This window comes from Hakea prostrata, chromosome 5, assembly GCF_041222555.1.
Source record: "Hakea prostrata isolate BN-2017 chromosome 5, UWA_Hpros_2, whole genome shotgun sequence".
Taxonomy (NCBI): Eukaryota; Viridiplantae; Streptophyta; class Magnoliopsida; order Proteales; family Proteaceae; genus Hakea; species Hakea prostrata.
The window spans coordinates 5,998,761-6,023,908 of record NC_142604.1 but is presented as its reverse complement, the minus strand read 5'-3'; the positions used below and the strand labels follow the sequence as shown (position 1 = coordinate 6,023,908).

General features: G+C 37.9%; 2 protein-coding genes across 4 annotated transcripts; one reads left to right on the top strand and one right to left on the bottom strand.

Moving 5' to 3' along the window:
* Positions 1-1,782: 1,782 nt before the first annotated feature.
* Positions 1,783-15,257, top strand: LOC149014668 (uncharacterized). 3 transcript variants are annotated; one of them, XM_089155116.1, is made up of 10 exons: positions 1,783-1,893; positions 2,001-2,130; positions 2,710-3,305; positions 4,629-4,754; positions 4,851-5,048; positions 7,643-7,870; positions 7,964-9,079; positions 9,211-9,495; positions 12,617-13,070; positions 13,800-15,257. In XM_089155116.1, the coding sequence occupies exons 3-10, from the start codon at positions 2,736-2,738 to the stop codon at positions 14,660-14,662; spliced, it is 3,840 nt and encodes a 1,279-aa protein (XP_089011242.1). In that variant the 5' UTR covers positions 1,783-1,893; positions 2,001-2,130; positions 2,710-2,735; the 3' UTR covers positions 14,663-15,257. The 3 variants fall into 3 exon arrangements, with proteins under 3 accessions (XP_089011242.1, XP_089011243.1, XP_089011241.1); XM_089155117.1 differs by lacking the exon at positions 2,001-2,130; XM_089155115.1 differs by lacking the exon at positions 2,001-2,130 and having other exon boundaries at positions 2,704-3,305.
* A 255-nt stretch (positions 15,258-15,512) lies between these two features.
* On the bottom strand, positions 15,513-22,026 carry LOC149014667 (CBL-interacting serine/threonine-protein kinase 8-like). The gene is made up of 14 exons (XM_089155119.1): positions 21,349-22,026; positions 19,749-19,811; positions 19,550-19,621; positions 19,362-19,469; positions 19,205-19,279; positions 19,067-19,120; positions 18,837-18,962; positions 18,528-18,617; positions 17,922-18,044; positions 17,589-17,708; positions 17,177-17,293; positions 16,477-16,533; positions 16,237-16,311; positions 15,513-16,023 (listed from the first exon to the last, which is right to left on the bottom strand). Exons 1-14 carry the CDS (start codon positions 21,505-21,507, stop codon positions 15,928-15,930), a joined length of 1,335 nt encoding a protein of 444 aa, XP_089011245.1. The 5' UTR covers positions 21,508-22,026; the 3' UTR covers positions 15,513-15,927.
* Positions 22,027-25,148: the final 3,122 nt, after the last annotated feature.

Below are 25,148 nucleotides of genomic sequence, written 5' to 3'. Positions count from 1 at the left end.
TTGTCTTCGTCTACAAGATGTTGATGGAAACTATGGGGACGATTTCCGAAATAGAACAAGAAAGTTGATCAAACCCTGTGCCCTAGTGATGGTGTTTGGCAATAATGATCATTGCCCATAGAAGGCAATTTGAGAGCGACAGGGAAGAAAATGGATAAGAAGGATAATATGAAACATGAAGAGTAGAACAACGGCAGTTGCTCCTACAAATGTGAGGATGAAGTTTGTCAAAACCTGCCATTAGAGCTCCAATGTCTAAATTTCTTTGACGCCTAATGCTTATTTGCTCTTTTCTGGTGGGAGAGGGGGTGGTGGTCGGCGGAGGGGAAGGGTGGTGAATCTAGTGAACCAGGGTTGAGACAGAGTGAGTGAGAGGGGTTGAGTTCTATTTTGCTCCATAAGGCTCACAAAGAGGTTTTTTTTAGTAAATTCAAAAAAATTAAGAGGTTTTATAAAATAAAAATAAAATATATATTTTCTTTCACCTATGGGTAAAATGGTCATTTCAAATTCAAAGTTAACAAAAAAAAAAATAACAAATGAATAACTTGTAATATTCCAAGTTCACTACATTAAACAACATGTAATATTATCTAAGTACACAAGCAAGACTTAAATAGACAAAATGGACCTAATGTGGTTGGTCTTATGCTTAGCATCAGTCAAATTTCGACAAAAATGAACTGAAAATCTGGTCAAATTTTATTTTTCTAAGAAACCAGACAAAACCATGGGTAATTTTTAGAAGTTCCCATGTCTTAGATAAGTTTGGTGGACATTTCAAAAATCTTGGTACGTTTGAAAAATATTTCGGTTGTTCTGATGTATGACCAATTTCAACAATGTAGACTAGTTTCAATTAGTTTTGACCAAGACTACAATCAAGTGCTTGGATTTACCCAAAAGTTCTCAAATTTTGCCATGCCTTACAAATGGAGATCTTGATCCTTAGGGCGCATTTGATGATTGTTTTATTTAAAGAACGATGTTCTTTGCAATAATCGTTTTCTAGCATTTTTTTCAAAGAACTATAGATTGAGCACAATTTTGACTATTTCGTAAAATTTGTACTGAAAACACTTGAGTCGAGGTGATGGAGATTAAAAAAAATATATGATGAACGTAGAAAATAGTTAGAAGTTGCATGTGAATGAAGTTTGGGTTGAATGTCCCTCTTCAAAGTAATTTTGACTTGAGGTAATTTTTACTTTTGAGAATGACGAAATAGGTTAAAGTTATTTTACCAAAAGCTTTCTCTAGCAAGAAAATTGGTCCGGTTTGTTTCTCAAAAATGAAAGAACAATCCATATTACCAAATGCTTTTTAGCGTTCTTTGGCATTCTGAGAACAGAAGAAACGCCAAAAGCTGTTCCTTGGCCTGTTACCAAACGTGCTCTTAGTTCTCCAATGTCAATGGATGAGTCTCTCCATTGGGCTTGATCGGCTTAACTGGGCTTCTAACAGTTTTCTCACTATCATCATGATTACTTCTTTAACTAATTGGGCCTACATTGGGTAGGTGTACTGAGTTAAATTGACAGGTTTTGGGCTTTAGTTGGGCAACTTATAATTGGGCCTTAGTCAGGAGTTTTACTCTAAAACAGGCCTAAAGGATCGGGCTTCAGTAGGCCCACAACTAGTCTGGCCGATCCGGTTGGCCTGAACTGGAATTGACACCGCGAGGGGTTTTATTTATGTGTCGAACCTTGCAGCGCAGGAAATTATATCCTACGCGATCAGCGTGACCGCAACGAGGTTTTATACTCGTCTTTCAAGTTTCATCTGTTCAACAATTCCCTTCCCTGCTTCTTGCGGCGGGTTCTGTGACGAATTTAAAGCAAACCCCAACACCTGTAGCTCTGTAACCCTAACGGTTTCTTCCTCGTTTCTCAGGTATCCTTCTCCTCCTTCTCTCCTTCTACCTATTTTCCTTGTCGATTTCATCAAGTTCTCATTAATTAATATCTTCTCTTCATTCTCTGCAATTTCTGCATATCAAGAAGTAGGCACTGGTACCCAGAAGTGATGAGCAGCATAGTGTGTTCACCCACCACCACCCTCCTACACCACACCACACCACAATCGCAATCACCAAAAAACGAAAGACAAGAAAAAGAAAAGGATTCAAAGGTCGCTTTTTCCCGCCTTTTCGTAAACTAGGGCCTCATCCACAGCACCACTAGGGTTTAACTTAACAGTCACTCATTGCGATCCCATAATCCCATATCTAACATGCTTCTTGGATTCACTCACATTACTTGCAGGTCTTTTGAATTCTCCATCGTATGCTTGACCACAAAGTCAATTAATGCCATCGAAATAATCAAAACTAGATGCTGTGTTTCATTTCTCAAAACAGCTTGCGTTTTTCCATTTTTTGGGTGAAACAGATATTGAATTTTAAGGCACCATCTTTATTTTTTTGGGTGAAAAAACAGATTGAAGAAAGCTACTAACTTTATTCTCAATTTCTGCATATCAATGGAAGCTGTAAATGTCTTTCAACTTCTGTTCTTCCTATCCGGTTCTGTAAACTTACCTATTTCTGAATTGTATAGAGTAACAAAATCTCCAATCGCTCTTCTTTCTTTTGTTTGGCGCTTCACTATTTGCTGTATTCTTTTACTTGCGGAGCTTTAATTTGCGAACTGGAGTTTAATCTGCTTATTCGCCTAACTTGTTTGTTGTTGCTGATGGATTAAGATACAGGCTGGAACGACGGATTTGTCATTCCCATGGCTGGTAAGAAGAGAGGTTCCGACTCTGTTGCGGAGTTAGAAGACCACATTGATTCTGTCACCGACAAACATCCTTCGAAGCCTTCAAAAGTTTTGAAGAATGAGGACACTGAAGCCTCAGAAAATGGGATTGTTTCTTCGTCTTCTACACCTAGTTCAATCAAACCCATGGAGAGGAGGAAAAAAAGGAAAGCAGTGGATAAAGAGAGACACCGGACTGATTCTAATTCTGGGGAGGTGCCAAAAACAATTCAAGTGAGTGCTGATCTGACTGCTCAAGAGACATCAGTGGCACTACCTTCTGCGAATGGTGGACTACCTGAATTCCATATTGGTGTTTTTAAGGATCTTGCTTCTGCTGATTTATCCGTCAGAGAAGCAGCTGCTGAAGCATTGGTAACTGAGCTGTGGCAAGTTCAGAACGCATTCATGAAGCTTGGAAAGAAGGGAAAGGATGACAGTTGCTTTCAGTTGGAGGCTGAAAAGGATGATGGTTTGAACAACTGTGCCTCTTCTGTTGGATATGCCATCCGTAGGCTAATTCGTGGTGTTTCTTCCTCGAGACAGGTAATAAATCTAGTAGATGATTAGTTTTTGTACATGGATGTCTATATTTGTTGATAACTGTTGTTCGATCACTATAGGAACTTCTCTCTTTATCATTCATCTTTGTGGACGTGTTTTAAATATCAATGGGACTGGGTGAATGTGATGCCATAAGTTTTGCAAGGAGAAAGTTCCCAGTCTGTAAGTTGGGTCAATTGCATCCTGTGTCTTGTGGCCCATCATACTTTCGAAAAAAAACAAAAATAAAAATTGAACTTATACTTTGTAGTTGCAGTTAGGTCAAGCAATAAGCATGTAGCAGCAGAGAAAATCAATAATACAGACGCAGTTTCAAACTTCCAAGCTAGTCACTCTTTCTTTAGAAGTAACAGGCTGCAGAGGTCAATCAGGATTGAGGGTCTCATGATATATGTTTTTCTTGGGCATGTTGCATCAATGCATTTCCTGCTGATAATAGCACCAATACAGAGCGGATTCATAGTCTGACCAGGATAACTATAGACTTCTGTCTATGGTTGTTGATGATCAGTGAGTGACATTTGTTGTCTAATATACTGGTTTCTGGCATACATAAACATGAAGAATTTTATCAGGCCTATATGCTCATTGTATAACACTAAAGAAATGGTTTTGAATGTGATTTCAAATTGCTTCATAAAATATGATTTTTCTAAAGCATTGTGTTAAGGAAGTGTATCCAGGCATGAAACTACATAGTATATGTTTTGTCCCCAAAAAAATTATAATTTTGGGGTATTTCGTTGTATAGTTTTACATTTGACTGTTTAGCAATGTTGATTTCAGGGTGGTACTGAAGGAACAGTATTTTTGGGCTGATAAAAATTTTATGTTTTAATTCTTGAGCGGGGGGATGTAAGTTATAGCTTGTAGAAAATTGAATAAAAGGTTTCAGATTTTTTGGGAGATTTTGAAGGTTGTTATTCGTAGAGAAGGAATTCAACGACTAAATAAGAAAAGTGATGAGCTTCCTTCCGTGAAACTTTACAGAACAGATTTAATTGATTTCATCCTTGCATATACTGGCTTTCTTTTTTGTCCAGCATGATTGGTATATGGTTTCCCACTTCAAACGTTGTATGAGGATCTTTAAAATTAACTGTCAGAGCTACAAACCTCAGTTTGTATTGTATTTACTTTATGCTAATTTCAATTTACTTCAGCGTTTTAGACAATATTGTTCAAGTTTTATGACATTTTCTCTGTTTCCTGTTTGCTGAATCATTGACTGTCAGGTTGCTGATTAATACAATGTTGGAAGCTAATCTTTGTAATTTCTATGCAATCTATTTTTTGTTTATGCAGTGTGCAAGACAAGGATTTGCATTAGGTTTGACTATCTTAGTTGGTTCAATCCCATGCCTTGAGGTGGATTCAATTATGAAACTAATAGTTAAGTTATTAGAGGTCACTTCTTCAATGAAGGGTCAGGTGGGTAAAAGAAATATTACGCTTTTGAACATGTTTTGATTAGGTTGTCGTTCTCTGCATGTGATATTTTTCAGTTTCTTATGTGTGGCATTGCAGGAAGTAAGGGATTGCCTTTTGGGTCGCCTATTTGCCTATGGTGCTTTGGCGCAATCTGGACGAATAGCTGAAGAGTGGAACTCTGATAAAAACACACATATTGTGAAGGAATTCACCAGCAGTGTTATTGCTCTTGCTTCTAAGAAACATTACTTGCAGGAGCCAGCTGCCTCTATTATTTTGGATTTGATTGAACAGGTACTTCTGCCATCTCTTTTTCAATGAACATGTTTGTTTTTTATTGGATCTTTTTCAATGAACATAAGTTTTCACAATCTCTTACCTATTTCATTGAACTAGGCAAGTGACAAAACACAACCCAAACATCCTTGTTGGAAATAAAATAGTATGGATATCAGTTATTGCATCTTTTGTACTTCAATCCCTTAATGATGCTACACCCGCCCTCCCTGTAATTCTTTATTGGGTACATAGGTATATAAGACTTGGGGTGCTGAATGTTTTGAGGAACTACGTCTAGGGTGCCTAAAATTTGGCCTGATAAGTTTAACTAGGTTTTTTTTTTTTTAAAATTAATTCCAAGTTCTCCTGTAGGCATTTAGATTACAACATCACTCGCTTTATCATTTTAGCACCCTTATGGTAGAAACATCCTTCGGTCAGATTTTTTTAATGCAAACACCAGAACAATTCCCCCCCCGGTCCGTGCTAAAATTCATTTTGTAGTGGCAGTAATTCAGCGTTTGCTCTTTAAACTGCTTGCATAACATGTGTAGTTTCAGGTAGGATGTTGGGGTTGCCATTGTGGCTGGTAAAGTTGATGTTCTCCAGTATAGGGGGTTGGAATAGAGACGACCTGAACATGGCACAATATTGGTCAGATCTGATGGGTATCAGTTAAGACCAATCCCAAGATATGCCTGATCTGTCTAGGTTGTCCTGGATCATTATCTGAATTGGTCAACTCGTCTGGATCAGTCGGTTCAATCTGATACAAGTTATCCCAAGATATCCTCTCTTCTTTTTTTTTTAATTCAAATAAAAAATTTCCCCCATTGGGGCTTTCATGCTGTGGTTCATAGATTTTGGGGATTCAAATCTGCAGAAGAAAAGGGGGAGTGAGGAAGTTAGGGATCTAAAACTGCAATGTGAAAGGGGAGTGAAGCGTAGGGATCTTTTTTGATCGTGAGTCAACTAAAGGAATTATCTTTCCAAATTAGAATTGATCAATTAATGTGGTTAGGGTTTTAAAGATAAGCTCTAACCTCAAAAGTAGTACTGGGATTTTGCTTTCTCCTAGCTCTTTTTTGTAATCTTGTTACCATTCATTTTTTTGACAATTTTTTTATAACTGAACAACAGCCAATCCCAGTTTAGTATTTTTTTTTGGGTTTTTTTTATTTGCATGGAATTTTGTTGGGGTTTTCACTTGCTATGGTATTCTGGTGATACCATGCTTACCTGATAATATCGGGAGAGTGATTTTTACTGATACTAGCCAATCCGGAAAAGTCCTAGTGATAACCGATAACTGTGTTTTGACCCTTGATGTTAACCCATTTTTCCTAGGTTTTGTTATGGCAGAGTTACACCAGGGTTGAAGATGGACTGATGACTGGTTACCAAAGAAATACAAAATTGTTTACTGGAAATTTGGAATAGTGGATCGAGTGCCATTGTTGAACCTCTGCTTAGTTTGGAGATTTGGAAATAGGATTGTTAAAAAAAAAAAAAAAAAAAAAAAAAAAAAACTCAAATAAATCAAATCTCTGAAACCAAACTGAAGATATGGTCACTTCCATTTTGACCATTTTCATTGTGATTCCCTGCATCCCTGATACATTGTACAAATTTCAAATTGTGGAATTTGATCTATAGAATGCATTTCAAGTTTTCAACTGTTGACTCTATTGTTTTCGGGTTCCAGCCAAAGTCCTATATTGGATTAGCTGCATGAGTGTCGTGTATGATTTCCATCGGGTTGAACCGCAATAAAAAACACCAAGCTGTACCTGTTGCCCAAGGTATCCTATGTTTAGCAGGGCCTAGGGAGGTTAAATGGATACAACCTTATCCTTTTCCAGAGATGCTGTTTCCAGGACTTGTATCTGAGACCAAGCATTCAGCAAGCGAGCACTTTAAGTTGTGCTAATGCAATCTGATGGTTACAGGTTTAAACTTCTAAACAGCTTCTCCCATCAAGCAGGGGGTAAGACTACATACATTTGCCCCTCCTAGACCCTGTAGTAGTAGGAGCCTCATGCACTTAGGTGCTCTTATTTAAGCTAGTATAGATACCGCCAATGTATTATGTCAGATGTTAGGTTTCCTAGGCTTAGTTTCTATAGATAGTGACTGAATCTGTAATCTACCTTTCTATTTCTAGAAATATTACTGACTGATAGTAATTCACCTGTCTATGTGTAAATTTTTCTTCCAGTGATATCAAACATATTACCCCTAATGGTGCTGGACATAAAATGTTTAGTGCGCTGATATGCTGTTTTCATTTTTATATTTAGTCATAGACACCTCCTTTCCTTCCTTCCCTGTTTCTCTTTTTCTCTCTCTTCCAAATACCCCCCCCCCTAAAAAAAAAAAACTCACCCCACAAAAGAGGAATTAAATTCTAGTAATGGAAGTCTTTGTGAATTTTTGTGTTGCCTTTTCTTATGTGCACTTCACAAATGGAAGAACAGTAGTTGTTGATTGTTATTACCTTTGCCTCTCTAGTATTACACATTGTTGCTCGTTAATTTGGTTGATTAGATACCTATTATTTGCTCTCTTATGGACCTTGGGAATAATTGTGTTCTGTTTAAATCTTGCAGTTGCCTGCAGAAGCATTACTGAGTCATGTTCTTGAAGCCCCAGGTACAAGTGAGTGGTTTGCTAGAGCTGTTGAAATTGGAAATCCAGATGCATTGTTGTTGGCCCTGAAGTTGCGAGAACATGTTTCTGTGGATAGCAAAAAGTTCGACAAACTTCTGCCATATCCTTTCAGTACTGATAAGCTGTTCTCTTCTGACCATTTATCCTCCCTTGCTATGTGCTTTAAGGTAATTTGCAAATCTTACTTGTCCCGCATGCATTTTTGTGGGGAAATATTTACCAGTACTCCTCCATTCCTCCCCTTGCTTGATATATTGCAGGAGTCAACTTTTTGTCAGCCTCGAATCCACAGCATCTGGCCTGTTTTAGTAAATATACTCTTACCAGACACAGCTTCACAAGAAGAGGAGGCAGCATTAGGTTCTACTAAGAAGCACAAAAGGAGTCGCAAGTGTAACTCATCAGAGGAAGACATTGTGAAAAATCTCCACTGTTTCTGTGAAGTTGTCATTGAAGGGTCACTTCTTCTGTCATCTCATGATCGTAAACACTTGGCCTTGGATGTTCTGCTTCTCCTCCTCCCAAGGTTGCCTGCATCATGTGTGCAGATTGTACTCTCTCACAAACTTGTCCACTGTCTGATGGATATCCTTTCAACTAAGGACTCCTGGCTCTATAAAGTGGCACAGCATTTTGTCAAAGAACTATCAGATTGGGTTAGACATGATGATGAACGACGAGTTGCAGTCATTGTGGCCCTCCAGAAACACACTGGTGGGAGATTTGACTGCATCACACGGACAAAGACAATTAAAAATTTGGCTGCGGAGTTTAAAACTGGATCAGGTTGCATGCTATTTGTCCAAAATTTAATGACCATGTTTGTAGATGAAGTCCCTGCGGGTGATGAACCATCAGACCAGAGCCAGACAACAGATGACAACTCAGAAGTTGGTTCATTGGAGGATAAGGATTCTCTGGGGCCATTTGGAACTCCTGATAACTTAAAAAGTTGGGTTATAGACTCCCTTCCTCGTGTATTGAAGCATCTGAAACTGGATCCTGAGGCAAAGTTTCGGTTGCAGAAGGAAATAATGAAATTTCTAGCCGTTCAGGGGCTCTTCTCTGCGTCTCTTGGCACTGAAGTAACGTCATTTGAGCTACAAGAAAAGTTCAGATGGCCAAAAGCAGCTACATCAAATTCTCTGTGCCAAATGTGCATTGAACAACTCCAATTATTGTTGGCAAATGCTCAAAAAGAAGGGTTGCCATCTGCTTCAACTAGCCTTGAGCCAAATGATCTTGGATCCTATTTTGTGCGGTTCCTCAATACACTCTGCAACATACCTTCAGTTTCACTTTTTAGGTCCTTAAGTGATGAAGATGGGAAAGCATTCAAGAAATTACAAGCAATGGAAACTCGGCTTGCTCGAGAGGTACTATATTCTGTACTGTGTGAAATTTATATGTTTGATCTTTGAATTTTTGAAACTAGCCTAATCCCTAGGTTCCAGGCCAATGTATCAGTTAACAAATTGACTGGTTCGAACTATTACTGTTGTTGCAGGAAAGGAATAATGGACCAGGTTCTGCTGCAAATAAATTATGTGCTATGCGGTATTTGCTCATCCAGTTGTTGCTGCAAGTCCTTCTCAGGCCAGGGGAATTTTCTGAAGCTGCTTCTGAAGTTCTTATGTGTTGTAAGAAAGCATTTGGCACCATTGATGTTGACTCATCAGGAGATGATGAATCAGATAGTGGTGGGTTGCCTGAGTTGATGGATGTACTTGTTGATACGTTGCTCTCTTTGTTGCCTCAATCCTCACCTCCTATGCGATCTGCTGTCGAGCAGGTAACTATTGTCACATTATCAGCTACATCTTTATTTATTCTCTCTGTGGGACTTGGGGGTATACCTAAAAAAATTAGTAGTGTTCATCACCTGAAGGTTTAGGTGCATGTGGAATTCAATCATTTGTTCAAGATGCGCCTAACATATCCTTTGATGCATTAATAGCTTCAATTGGGGCCAGTCCTGATCCAGGAAGCTAGGGAGTAACAGGAGATTACATGTCTGTCTGTTGCTTACCTCCATGTAGCAGTGAAACTGATAAATTGATCCCCAGTCCCTGAGGGGCTCATTCTTTGATTCAGAGATCACTTAGAAAACTATAATCGCTTGAATTAGGAATTGAAATCTCGATTCAAGAACAGGAAAAAATTCAGAAGATCAGGTCTGATGGGGGCAGAAGTCAGGTATTAGCGTACCTGATGTATCCAGCCCCCAGGCAGCTCCAAAAGAGCCTAGAAGAGGGCCAAGCCCATCTGAAATAGGGCCCAAACAAATGGGGGCCGAATTTGACCAAGGGGCAAAATGGTCATTTTCTCCCCTAGAATCGAGTCTATTTAGTAGGGTTATTTTAGAATTATTTCTGATTTTTTATTTTGGTTTCATTTTCTAAATTGGAGTCTTAGTGATTAAGTGTTGTTTCCTTTTATTAAGAGTCTTTGAGTTGTAAATTAGGAAAGAGTTATTTCCTAATAAGGAGTCCTAAATTTTAGGTGCTAGTCTATTAAGTTTGGATTGTTTAGCAACAAAGTTTCCTTATATGAGTCCAAGTCCTTTGTTTCAGGCTATACATAGCCTTTCTAGTGTAAGTTATTGTCAAATTTGATTGATTGAATGAAATGAGTTTTGAGAATAGACTAGTATAGTCGTGGGATCCCTGGGAGGGTGACCTGCGGTTGGGTTAGAAGCTCTTATCTTCTGTAAGCATTCTTCTGCAACTCAAGCCAAGCATCCATCCACAAGTATGTTCAAACCATCCCCAACCCCTTCCCCAACATACTCAGCCCTTCCCCTCAGTTTCACCCCCACCCTAGCCCTACCAAAACAGCCGCAAGCCTTCTTCTTCCCCACGTTTTCAGTCCCAACCCCACAAGGATACCCTCAACCCCAGCCCCAAAAGCACCCATTATACCCTCATTAGGATTGCCTAAGCCTATAGAAACTAGTCCTAATGTTAGAACTCCCAACGTAGCTCTAATTCTAGTGTTCAGAATTTCTGCTCTTCATTTTCTACCTTGAGAAGAGGTGCAAAATTTTTTTAGTTTTCAAGAAAACCCTAACCTTTCCAAACTTAATCCCCTTTCTCTGAAATAGTTTCTAAGTTACAAATTAGTAGTATTACTAATTCTGAGTTACAGAAACAGCAACCCTTGCCACCCTACCTGAACCCTAAATTTCAAAATTCAAATTTGAAACTTGAAATCCACCAAACTTCAGTTCTATTTACCCATGCCAGTATGGTTTTAGACCTCTAAACCCCTCAACTGAAGCCTCCAGAAACCCTAGTTGAGTACTTGAGTGTTGGTTCCATTCTAGAAGATCCTGATTATCTATCCCAAAACTTGGCTTCACATCAGTACCATTTGCTTAGGAGAACAATATATAAATGTAAAGCATTAACCAGTGTTGGATATAAGGATACTGAAAAAATTTTATGCTGAAAACTAAGAGAAATTTGAAAACGCAGCTAAAATCAGAATTCGATGGCAAGCAACCAAGTCGTTAAGCCTCTCCATACTAGGCTGATCCAATCTTGTGTCCCTGCCTTAGATTAAATCCCACAAGGCACATAATACTCCACCACATTTCTGCAGCTATAGTCTTCAATGGCTCTCACTCTGGCCATGGGTAGTCTTTTCGGGTTCAACTCTGTCCTAGTGTCTCTGGCTGGTTGCAGGTAACCCTTTTTTGACGACTTTCACACTACTTCAAGTAACCCTGTCCAGTGTTCGATTCCATTGCATGGAACTTGCCTCTGATATTATGTTATGTTGATACTATTTCATTTAAGAACCAATAGTACAATGTCATCGATTGCTAGACCTTCATGGAACACTTGAAGATCAACTACAGTGCCTGGTTCTGTATTGAATGGTCTTCAGTTGATCAGAAACTTTCAGGGTGGGACTTTCACTGAAACCAATTGGAGTAAAAGGTTAAAAAATGAAGAAAAAAATGCAGAAAGATAGAAGGACAGTTTGGAGAGGCTCACTCTCATCTGGGCCTCTCACCAGCCTAAATGCATCTCTCCCGCTCAGGAACATCTTCCTTTGATCCTTTCTGGCAGGCAAGTGGCAAGTTGTCAAGGAGTGTATCCCTCGGATGCCTGCCACAATGCTTTGGTTGTGGTGGCTACACCTGCCACCCAAGATTGGTCTTAGCCAAGCTTCCGATTGACCCTCCTTTTCTCTTGTTTAAGATGTCAATTTGATCTCTAGTGATAGTGGTTTGACTTTCTTGGTTTTTTGGGTGACTAATTAAACATTTTGTATGGCTTCTAGGCTGTTAGGACCTTTATATAAAACAAAATGCAAATTTTACAATTAGGAGACGAATCTCTGCGTCTTGAAGTTTGTCTTGATCTTCATGATCCTCACGCCTGTTTCTGAGTCTGGTATCAACTCTTGATTTGCTCTTGGTTGATGGTTGATTTTGATCTTCCATAGTTGTTTGTTGCTTGAGGATTGAAGTTCACTGTTTAGCTAGGGAATAATAATACTTTTACTACCAAGAGCAATATTAGTAATATTCCCAAGAACCATCACAACCATGTTTAGTTTATCACTACAGCACACAGTGAAATTCTAAATGCCAACAGCAATCTGATTATTGGAAGGGTGATCAAACTGGAATGCAGGCCTTAGGGGGAAACCTAGTTCTTATATGGTATTGTGGTCATTTGTACGTGCTCCTAATAATCACTGATAATATAAACCAAGTAAAGAATCCCATTACAAGAAGAACCCATCAAATCCCAGAATTACTTGTAGTCTTGACCCTATTCTATTTTGATTGTATGAGTTTCCATATGAAATAAGATGCAGCCCTATGCAGCAAAACCCTGTGCTGATCTTTTATCATTTGTCAACATTAGAACTGTACTTACAGTTGTTTGGATTTGTAGGTTTTCAAGCATTTCTGCAATGATGTTACTGATACCGGACTGATCCGCATGTTGCGCATCATAAGGAAAGATCTGAAGCCCGCTCGTCATCAACCTGTGGACAGCAATGATGATAATGAAGATGAAGATGATGAAGATCTTCTTGAGATTGAAGAAGCTGAAGAAACTGATGAAGTTGAGGAAGATGAGATTGGTGATAGTGATGATAGTGATGATGAAGCAGATGACTCTGAAGCAACTGGTAGAATTGTGGAAGACGGAGAACTTTCTGAAGATTCTGAAGATTCTGATGAAGGAATGGATGATGATGCAATGTTCCGCATGGATTCCTACCTTGCCCAGATTTTCAAGGAGAAGAAGAACCAGGCTGGAGGCGAAACTGCTCAGTCACAACTTGTACTGTTCAAGCTTCGTGTCCTCTCACTTCTTGAATTATATCTTCATGAGAATCCAGGCAAGTAATCATTTAAAGTTCCCCTGATGAGTTGTTGAACAATCCGTTCGTAGGATTCCTTGCACAGTAGACAATTGCACAATTTTACTACCCGACCTATCACATATTTCCTAGGTTGCTAGAGAATATAGAGAGAAGCACGTTTGCTAGCTGTATCCTCTCACCTCTCAGAGGATGGCAAGATTCAACTCTGAGGGAGGAGTGGTTTGCATGATAGATGGTGAGACTGTGCTGTAGGATGGAATCTTCATGATTCCTTCTATTCTATATGGCAGCGGTTATTTCTATCTAATATGTGCTATTATACAATAACGGGTCCAGTTAAGTACCCATAGCTATTTCAGTCCAGACTTCTCATAGTATCTTTTCCCTGAAAACTAATGGGTTTATCAAATTCAGAATCTAGATCAGCATTAGGTTTAGCCTATTCTGGTTCAGCAGTAATTGGTGTTGAATCAACCTTAACCCCACAACCCAGCATCGATCACCTGCTTTGGATCTGCTGTGTTGTTCTCCTAGATCGATGAGAGATTGACTAGGAGCTAATCCAAATTTCATGGTACTGGTTGTCCTTACCTTAAGCAGCGTATTTTGTTATTGGTCCTGTAAGGGTATTTTTCATTAATCTGAAGTACAGTTTTGGAAGTAAAGTGGAATTAAGGAAGAGGATTTATCCTCAACAATTTCTTCCCCCTTGGCTGTAACATCCATGGTTATTCTTTCATGCAGGTAAGCCACAAGTTTTCACTGTGTTTTCGTACCTGACCCAGGCATTGGTAAATCCTCATACCACGGAAGGTACTGAGCAACTTGAACAGCGAATTTGGGGAATACTACAGAAGAAAATTTTCAAAAGTAAAGAGTACCCCAAGGGTGAACACATTCAACAGTCAAATCTTGAATCTTTGTTGGAAAAGAGCTTGAAATGGGCTTCAAAACCATTCAAGAGAAAGAGGTTTGCTACAAAACCATCAAAGAAAAAGCAGTCAGCCAGCTTGGCCCGGCACAAAATGATTGCTACACTTGCAAAGAATTCAACATTTTGGATTTTGAAGATTATTCATGTACAAGATCTGTCTGATTCACAACTACAGAAGGTTATAGACATCTTCCAGCATGTGCTGTTGGGCTACTTTGATAGCAAGAAGTCTCAGTTAAAATCTGATTTTGTGAAAGAAATTTTCCGGCGTCAGCCTTGGATTGGAAACCAGCTTTTTGGTTTCCTATTGGAGAAGTGTGGTAATGCAAAATCTGATTTTCGACGTGTGGAGGGACTTGATCTAGTTGAAGAAGTGCTGAAGTCGTTAGTTTCTGGAGTAGAAAACAAAGATGAAAAGTACTCATCAAGTAGGAAATTCTTGAAGGCACATATGGTATCTTTATGTGAGCTGTTGGAGAAATTACTGATGAACATGCCAGAGAAACAATCTAGGAGGGCTGGGGTACGTCGGTTCTGTGCTCAGGTATTGCAGTCAGTATTAAAGCTACGCCTGAAAAAATCATTTATGGGATCTTTAACTCCAGATGCATATGCTGCTTGTGAATCTCAACTGGCTGATACCTTTCTTCCTTTCAAGTCACGGGAACAATGATACAAGGCGGCCATTGTGGAGGCTGTAGTGTAACATTCTCATGCTTGGCCCTTTTAATAGCATAAGGGATCATAGATTCATGACAATCCTATCAAAAATATCTCGTAAGCTTCCTAGTTGCTGGAGCTTACTTTTAGTTTGGGTTTTCTTCTTGTTCAGTTCTGGCAGTTTTAGCCTTAAATTGGGTAACTTGGGATCCAGTTTTATTCAGGGTTGTTGGTACTTGTTTCAGAGTTGCAAGGGAAGGCTCCCTACACGACCTCGAATGTCAGGCAAATTTTGAGCTAAATGTAATTTGAGTTGGCAGTGTAAGTTGGTGTCCTCTCTCTTTGCTGAAAGGTGAAAATACTGAACTTGAATACCTGGTTACTCAATTGGCAGAATAAAGTCCTGAACAATATTTCGATCCATCTGGGGCTGTTAATTTGAAGGTCAAAACTGATGATCAATCTGAAACCGAAAGGTGGAAAATCGCAGATGTTTAAATAACAAGTATCGGTTTTGATTTTGGAGTTCGCATAGGAAAAGATGATCAATGAGAACCTGCATTGGAGCCATGATATCATGGTATCATGCATCTGGGTGATGGAACCACGCTCCCTGACGGTCCATTCCGATAAAAGCTGAGAAAAATTCAATACGATTTTGTTGTTTACTTATTTTTATACTTAAATCGTTGGATTATTATTAATCACAAGTTCATAACTACTCTTAAGAACACATTTAAGGCGTTAACTGAAGTTTGCCTCTTTTGATAGCACCTGTAGTAGCAAGGGGTCAATGAGTGCACATTCAAGAGCATCAATTGTGCCAAGTGATATAAAACCAATGACAAGTGAGAAGGTCAAGAACTGACTGGCAGTTAAATGGGTTGTTCATCTAAAGGAGCTTCAACCTTATCAGTTGGTTTCGGGCTGCATAAATTGTGTTAACAAAAATGCGATTTTGTATTTTAGAAAATAATGATCAGAAGTGATGATATAAAAAGTGGAAACAAAACCTCAGTAACAAGCTTCCGGAAAAATAATTTGTTGGAATATGCCAAAGTTGATGAAATTTCTGGTCAGGATATCAATCAAAATTCGTCTCTTGCGAAGTTCAGTTCATCTAAAACCTCTTACAACGTATCAGCACTAAAAATGCAGATTTTGAATAAAGAATAATAATAATAAATCCTCACATTGCATTGACCAACCACTTGAGTAATGCGATCGATCGAAAATATATTTACAAGCGATGGCAAATGGAGGTTATAAGAAACAAGATTAGCGCCTTGCTGATTTAGTTTTCCATGACTTACTGGTCTCATTGGGTGGTTTCCAGATAATATCCTCAAGTTTGCTACAAAATTTCTTGTAGAACTGCAACTCAGAAAGAAAGAAAAAATAAGCACATCATTTTCAGCCCCATGGGAGGAGATTCACAATGTCAAGAAGACTGATTAAAAGAAAGTAATATCAAAAGAAGGAATATATCAGTGGAAATACATACGAAAATTTACTGGGTTGTTACAGGTCTAAAACTGCACTAATCAACAATTAACTGTAGGAGCAAAGATTCAAGAAGCATCTGACCTTGGGGAATTCAACTGCATCACCAGCTGCTTTATGAATATCCACCATGAAAACTGATGGGGCAACTTCAAAAATCTGCTTTCACAATGGGGTTTTGAGCGAGATAGATTAACAGAAACATCAAACCAAAGTGTAATAATAAAATAAAAAAATGAAAAGAAGAGAAGCATGTATGGGTTTATTTAGAAATGTTGAGATCCAGTAAAGAAAAATGGACACTGATCCAAGTAGAAAGCTTACTTCCAAAATAACGGAGAAATGTGAACCCTTATTCGTTGAAAGACCTTCTACTCTCATCTGAGAAGTAACATGATTTATCAGTTCAAATAAACCAGAAGTGATACTGGTTGGCAAATTGTAAATAACCCTCCAATTAGACCACTATGAAAGGTCCATCAGATTCAAGATGGCTTCAGAGCAAGTGACAGCAGAGCTAAATTTCCGGTTCTAACTTTGGGATCAAACAGTAACACATCACTAGATCCTTGAGCCACTAAAAGGAACTGCACAGAAAGCATCTGCAGGTAACTGGGGAAATGAAGTCCAGTAGAAAGGCATGCCTGAGACTCCCATAATTCTGGGGTCTGGGGAGAGTCATAACCTGAGCAGTCTTGCCACGCTTTGTGAGAGGTTGTTTCCGGACGTAAAAACACATGGCCACTTGGTCACAATGGGGCAACCTTGCTGTTGCACCATGGTCCACATTTGCAGAGTGACACAGAAGACAAAATTCTGACAAAATTCTACACTTAGTAGGAAAAAACAGCAATTAAAACAGCAAATTTTCTTAACATCCTTCAGTTGGTCATTGGTTACACCTGACCACTACTTCAACCAATAGACAGTATGGTAGCATGACAAATAGCTGTAAGCCTGTAATAAATAAAGCATACCATAATTTCAATAAGCTTTAAAGAAACGGTGTGCCAGAATGTTCAACCTTATAATTACGGATATGGGTTTTGAACCCCATTGATTGTGCAACAACTTCCATACTCGACAGAACAACTTTTGCAGGCTTTTCTGATACAAAGCGCATTTGATGCTTCACACAGTCCTGCACAGTAGAAAGAAACCCATTAGGTGTTCTAATATAATTAGGAATGAGATAAAAATATCCGAAAGATCTGACTCATAATGGATGAAATTCAGAATAGAAACATAAGAATTAGGAAACTAGATAAGTTGCTTGGCCATCATTGGAGTCAGAAACCATGAGATTATGTTGACTGAAAGGAATATCAAATTAAACAAAAGGTCATTTTACTAGAACACCAGCCTCAGATGAATAGTAATCCAGAGGCAAATAAATAGAATAGAAGACTGACTGGTGAATAAGTGATAAATTGCACCTGTTCACGGTCAAACAATGTTGATAAGTTCAATCCTTGAGAGAGAATGATTAGATCAAAAGCATTCAGATTCAGAGGACCCATGTCTTCCTTTCCAGATTTCTCATTAACCTGCTGCTCCTACACAAGTACAAAAATAGATCCAATATAAATAAAGCAACATATGAAAAGAATGGATGTAAAAAAAGAACAAGTATTCACAGCTTCCTGCAATCCCAATGAGTATAATGTGTAAGAAACAGCCATGACCAAAGGACAATAATATAAATCCTCCAAGATTTTAACTGACACAATTACATTAGTTACACAAGCAATGCTTAAAGCCTTACCAACCTCAGAATCATCAAAAACAGCATAGACATCATCCAAATTAACATCCTCATACTCAATAAGTCTTACAGGTGCATAGTCCTTCCTAAACCATTCATCATTTTTGATCTCTTCAATGTGGATGCGCTGCAAAAGTTCACATGTAAGAATTCAATAAATTGCTGTTGAATTCACTAAATATTTGAATAAATATAAATGACAAGGAGAAGTCAATTACTTATAGTGGCATTCCTGCTGGTAGTACAAAGAGGTTAACTCTCTGATAATTAAAAAAATCAGCTTTGATTATCAAGCGTATCCCTAATATCTATACCAAACTTTCCCTTTCTATGGATATATCTTTCATCTTCTAATTGCTAGAAATTAGAATAGTTGAGATTAGATATCTTGTAAAATTCACTTTTTCTTTCAATATAAATTAATATCAAGCTTGACAGCTGACAATAATGTAAATGAGCACGACAAATTTCACCCTAGATGTAAAAAAATATTTAAGGAAAAAAGAATAAAATTATGATTAATTCTCGAATTTCTAAAAGTTACTATCTCAAAAGAAGCACCCCTATTAGCTAAGGAACATGGCTTTCAAGAGCTTGATCAAACACTTACAGTTTCAGGATTTGGGTCCAGAATTCTTTGAATCAGGGATTTTGCCCCAGCTGAAAACCAAGATGGGAAGGAAAACTCTGCTTTCTCAATCTGTCGGAGAACACAACCCCACAGATTGTGTTAATTGTAATACATAAGCATGGACATGAAAATTGATCAATGTGCAGATTAGAGATGTGCCAAAACAGACCTTGCAACCTATCATTATGTGTTAAAAAGAAGTTAATTGGTAAAATACAAGTCTAGAAATGATAAAACAAGTCAACAGCGTAGTGAGTTGGACAAGTTATATGTACGGAGTCAACATGCCTTACTATAAAGCGTGGTGAGATCAATCTCATCAAATGGGAGATATCCTGCCATCAAAACATAAAGAATAACACCACAGGACCAGGTATCTGCCACGGCACCATCATAGCCCTTATGGTTGAGTACCTAAAGCAAAACATTCAGGTTCTTTAAGCTGTTTGATTTGACATAAATATAACAACATATGGCATGCTTGTAATCTTCTATTCAGAAGCTATCCTGATAGGTACCTCTGGTGCAACATAGTTGGGAGTCCCACAGGTAGTACGAAGGAGGCTTACTCCCTGAACAAACGCGAAAACAATTAATTCAATCTGATAATATTTCTCTAAGTAACTATGAGTACACAGAAAATACTAAGAACTTACTTGGGCAGAAAAGGCACTAAGACCAAAATCTGAAATTTTCAGATTTCCTTGAGAATCCAGGAGAAGATTTTCAGGCTAGAAGTTAAACGAAATTATTGTTAGGGCTTCACTCAACTGTAAATAGACAACAGATTTCTAACAGCCAGACATTGAAGACCTTTAAATCCCGGTGGTAAACTCCCTTGCTGTGGCAATAATCCACACCTTCAATGAGCTGTTGAAAGTATCTTCGTGACTCATTCTCACTCAATCGCCCATGGCGAACCTGCCCAAACAGTACAATATTAATAATAAAGGGCAAGAAAGAAGATGGGTGGCACTTAGAGTTTGTGCAAGAAGGCTCACTATCTTATCGAACAATTCACCGCCTGTAATGAACTCCAAGATTATATATATTTTTGTACGGCTGGCAAGGACCTAGAAAACCACTGTTTAAGTTCAGATAAAAGTACCAACCACAATCTGCAGAAATAATCAGGCTTCAAGGAAGAGGATGAAAATGTTTAGGGGAAGTATAAGTTTACTGTGAGGTCCCAGCTGTTACCTCACGTAGACGGACAACATATGGATGTCTAGCAAGCTTCATTATGGATATCTCCCTCTTGATCTGCAAGCAGAAGAGAAAGGAGAACCTTAATGAGCAATAGTTGTCAATAATATAATACACTAGCCAAGGGTCAGAGATCACATCATCAATAGACATCAATAATCGGCAGGGGGGGGCGCTGGGCTATTTGAAGAGGCCTGAAAAGAATTTACAATTCGAAGCATATTTATGGCTTATTTAGGGGTAAACTTCATCCAAGTCTAATAAGTAGGATTGGGATGACCGGATAATTGGTCTTACAGAACCATAGCAAATAGGAAGTAGGTTCACAAGAACCCATCATCCATGGGATAGTTTATAGACTTGCAATCATATGTATGATTTCAGAACCCACTAGAGGGCATTGCAAATGTGTTCACACGTTGAGAAGACAGGAAAACTGAATGCACTGCACACAGGATAAATGAGTTCACAACTACTAAAGACACTGAGATGCAACAGATAAATTCTGTCTGTAAAGAATAGCCAAACCCTAGTAAAACATTGTCTCAACAGAACTTAATCCTTTGGTTTTTCCCAGAAGACTTGACCTCAATCTTCGTTAGAAGTCAACGCTGGGGATCCTTCTTTTCAGCAGGACATCATGAAAACTCTATAATTTCATCATTAAGTGCATCAACTCAACCAAAACTTCCAATAGTGAGATGGCTTGGACAAAAAATTGCATTTGGCTTTAAAATTGAGGAATCAAGACTCTTGCCTGGTATATTGGCTGCAGTTTTGGGTAACATTCATGAATTTGGAGACAAATGCAATAAAATTTTACATTTTGTGGGATACATAGAGTCTTTGTTTGGTGTTACCAGATCTAGAAATAAAGTGTTGAAATTGTTTTCCAGAAATAGAAAACTCTTTTTTGTGTGTGAACCTGAAGATTGAATTGGTTTTAATTATGATCTCAATTTATCCGTCTGAAAAGTTGCCAATGCAACATACCAAACTGGAATTTCTTCTTGAAGGAGCTCGTGAAAGAAGGAAGAAGGAAAGGAAAGGAAATGAAAAAAAAACAGAACATAGAAAAATCAACCTCTGAGATGGGAAAGTTTTTTATTTCGTAGGTAAGCTAAAGCTAGGATTAGCAACTCATGGTTGACGAATTGAGCCGATAGGACTACAAGATGGAAACTCAGTTGGTTGCTCCTCACTCAGAAATGTGAAAAATAACAATTCCAGATATAGAAGGTCGACTACTTCTCATAAAGATAAATGTACCAAAACCCAGCAACGATGTGTAAAATAGTCTCACTGAACCATGGAAACTAGGAAATTCAAAATAAGGTCCGAATTAGCACTGTAAAGCCTCATCTGAAGTATAGGTCAGAGGTTTAGACAATAGCAAGCAATCATCAAACGAGTAGTGCAGTTAGTTTCATAAGAAAAACACAGAAAAAACGGCAGTGAATATATGTCACAATCTATGTCTCCCCAGCTCATCTCCAATTGAGTTGAGATGAGGAAAGAGACAGCTCAATACAGAAACCCTAGAAATCCGGACAAAGTATATCAACTTGAAACAGATTTTTTTTCCGCCTCAAACCTGGTCTACCATCTTGTGCTTGATGATGGTACTACGATCTAGCACTTTCATGGCGACGCTTTCACCAGTCTCTGTATTCTGAGCGAACTTGACCTTTGCAAATGTCCCTTGACCAACCGTCCTGCCTATCTCATATCTCCCGACCTTCCGAACCACCATCGTTTCTTTTAAGCTCTTTCAATCTCGTCTGGTCTTCTTCAACGGAAGAAGAAGCATCCACTGATCCACGTTAAGACAACTGTGTTTCTGAGAGATAGATCTCTACTACCAGTTTTGAGTAACTTTACTAATCTCGATATAGAAATTAGAAAGAAATAAAACCATTACCAAATCGATAATATTTAAATATATGTTTAAAACTTGTATGGGATTGAGTTGCAGAGAAGATATAGTCAAAGATGCAAGCAATCAAATAAGAAGGAAAAAAATGTCAGGTGAAGAAGAAATGTCGGAATCAATCGATCGGGGTGGATAAGCGTTGGGAAGATTTTGTTTCTTGATATCTTCTCTGTGATGAGTAAAGAATTCTTGTACAGCTTTCCAACCCCAAATGCTTTTTGCACGGAATGGAATTTTCAATTTGTAATTCTCGCGCTCTCTCTCTCTCTCTTCTCTCTCTTCTGCGCGGAAACGCAATAGTTCCGTTTGGTTTCAAGGAACTGGACAACTGGAGAGGAGTTTCCGGATTTCGAATTAAATAATGGGTGGCCGTTTCTCATTCATTTTAGCGTTTTGTCTTGCTGAAAGATTCTTTTTGAAATAAAACATTCTCTCCAGTTGTTGTAAAGGGAGTAGAGTTAATGGAGACACACATATCAACGGGCCCCACAATCCCGTAGGTCAACTTGTTCATTTTTTTTTATTTTCTTTTGTTGACGAATGGTCGGTAAGATACAACTAATCCCCATTTTATAGAATAAACCCTTTGAGGCTGTGATTGGTTTGTGAGAATGTGTGTGAAAATGTAGTAGTAACAAGTTTGAAATGTGGGCTAAAAATTGTACATATTTCAGCGACTTTTGGTGGTGAATCTCACTGCTAACCTGCTGCTTTACTTGAAACTAGAGAGACAGAGAGGGATTGGCGGTAAAATTCTATAAAATCGTCAGGAATCTCGCTGCTAGCTTGTTATTTCGCCTAGAACTAGAGAGACTAGAGAAGATTCCAGATAAAGATCACATAGACGGCAAAGTGCTGTAGAGAGAGAGAGAACAGAGATCATAGAGACGGCAAAGTGCAGGAGAGAGAGAGAGAGATAAAGAGATATATTAGATAAAAGAGGTTGCAAATGTACTTGCGGACTCATGGTGCATAAGAACTACAGCAGTGAAGACTGTGAGGCGTTTCCATCGTTGGAGTCAGAGAAGGTGAAGAGCTGACAACGAAAATTTTGATTTCTGCAGATATTTTGTTAGTTCGGATATTTTTTGGTGACTATTCGGCGATTTTCTGACGACTTTTGGTTGTTGTCATTTTGATGCCTGGTTTTTTGTTGTCCTTAAGCAACATGCCGATTTTTCTTCAAAATATCGCGATATATTTCAAGGATATAATATACCTTGATAGTAACTTAACAAACAAACAAAATAATAATAATAATATTAACTTTTCACCTATTTATTTTAATCCATATTTCTGTGGACTCTTTCTATCCATATAGATGAAAAGACCAAACAAAATGTAAGAAAGAATACAACATGTAAGAAAGAATGGATTCTTCATTCTTCATGCTTCAATTCATCCAAGACCAAAAATAAAATAAAAATAAGAAGTCTCAAATGACACTAGTATAGACGTAACTCATATATTATAACTCCACTAATATTTGTCGTGTATGGTTTTCTTAAGCTTCAAGGGGTTTTTTTTTTTTTTTTTTTCATTTAAAATTTAATCATTGAGATGAGTGAGAAATCATGTATAATGTTAATCCACCAGAATGTTTGAATGTTTACAAACTAATTTTTTTAAGATCTCTTGTGAGTCTTGTGATCATAAGATCTCTTAACACCGAATAACATAACAACAAAAAAAAAAAAATTTACTTCCCAGTCATCAATAACTATAAAATGCTTTGACTTGATTAATTGCAAACCTCAAGTGAGAGAAAACCATAGCATTTAAGAGTTCCGATCATATCTCCTTGACGATTGTTGACCACAAAATATAGAGGAGCCAAAGTTTAGGTGATGGGATTTATTTTTTAAAAATATTTTATTACCTTTTACTTGTGGGCCTCAAGTAATTTGTGATTGTAAAGTTGTGTCAAATGAGCACCAGACGCTCTCCGTCAGAGGAAATGATTCACATTCAGAATTTACAGAATGTGGATCATCTCCCCTGATGGGGAGCCTTCTGTGCTCCATCGACAGCTTTACAACAACAAACTATGTAGGGTCTACAAGTAAAAAATAATAAAATATATATTTTTAAAAAATTTGTCACTCTAATCGTGTGGCCCCATGTAACTCGTAATTTGTGGTCAATAGCGGTCGGGAAGCACGAAGCACTCTATGCTTTCATCAAGGAAGATGATCCAGACTCACATTTACAATAACGAACAAGATTCGTTATTAGTATGATTGGTAACAAGTGGAAAGGAGAGATTTAGGCAGCTGGACATTTATTTCAGTTACTTTTGCTTTTGCTCTTATTCTCATTTTGAGTGGTCATCGTGTAATGCACTGCGCTGATATACAGATCAACTCGCATTTAAGAGAGCTTAAGTCTCAATATTTTCTTATGAGAAAGTGTTTGGTTCGTGGTGAGTCATCAACTCCTTATGAATAAAGGCATGTGGTAGGATTTATTTTCCGAGTGACTTTAACATAAGATCTTAACAGAAAATAATAATAATAAAATAATATATGAGGGTCCTCATATTTTATTTATCACATTCTAACCATTAGTGACTCACATCAATATTTTTCTAATATTTACTGATCATGTTGATTTTTTTTTTTATCAAAATGTTGATCAGTACTTATTTTTTATACATGTAATGAGCTATATATTTTTTTTCATCTCTTTATAATCAATGGAAATCATTTATTCTTGAATACATTCTGAAGCAACAAAAGCACCTACTTGGAAAACAACACAAACCAAAAGCTAGAACCGGGTGGATTTTGCAGTTTTTATTTATTTATTATTATTATTTTTATTGGTGTTACTCGTATTTATTTATTTATTGTTCCTTTTTTTCTTTTTTCTTTTTTAACTTGCAATCATCAGGATCTAATCCTCCGTTTCCATATTTCAGGTCTTTTTGTCCATATTTTTGGCTTCACCATACTCTGTGAAGAACTCAGTATCTAAAAAAAATAAAACCATCCTCATTATAATTGGAATGAAACAGGAAAGAGTTTTGGAAATAAGAGTTTAAAATCAGTGTTTTTGATATGATATTTACCTTTTGAAATCATGAGGCCATATTTAGTCACTGTATTTTCTTTAGTTTTCTTTTTTAGACAAGCAGACCCACAAAAGAGTATTTAACTCATGAAAGCATGCCTTACCCTTCTTTGCTTATGGGTTCAATTGGTAAAATGTCTCACCTTTCTTCTTCTCTATTTCTGTTTCCAGCAGGTTGAGCAACTCTGAGTATTCTTGGTTGAGCTCACAAATGTACACTAGCTCCACATTGAGCGTCCAAAGAACGTGTTGTAGTCGCTTCTTGTGGCAAAAGTTTCTCAGTGACAAAGAACCTTTCTACAGTGGATTTCACATCTGAGTGGCCAAAGTAGAAGAGCTTATTTGCAGGAGAAAATACATCTAGTAGGGTAGATGTGCACAACAATTAG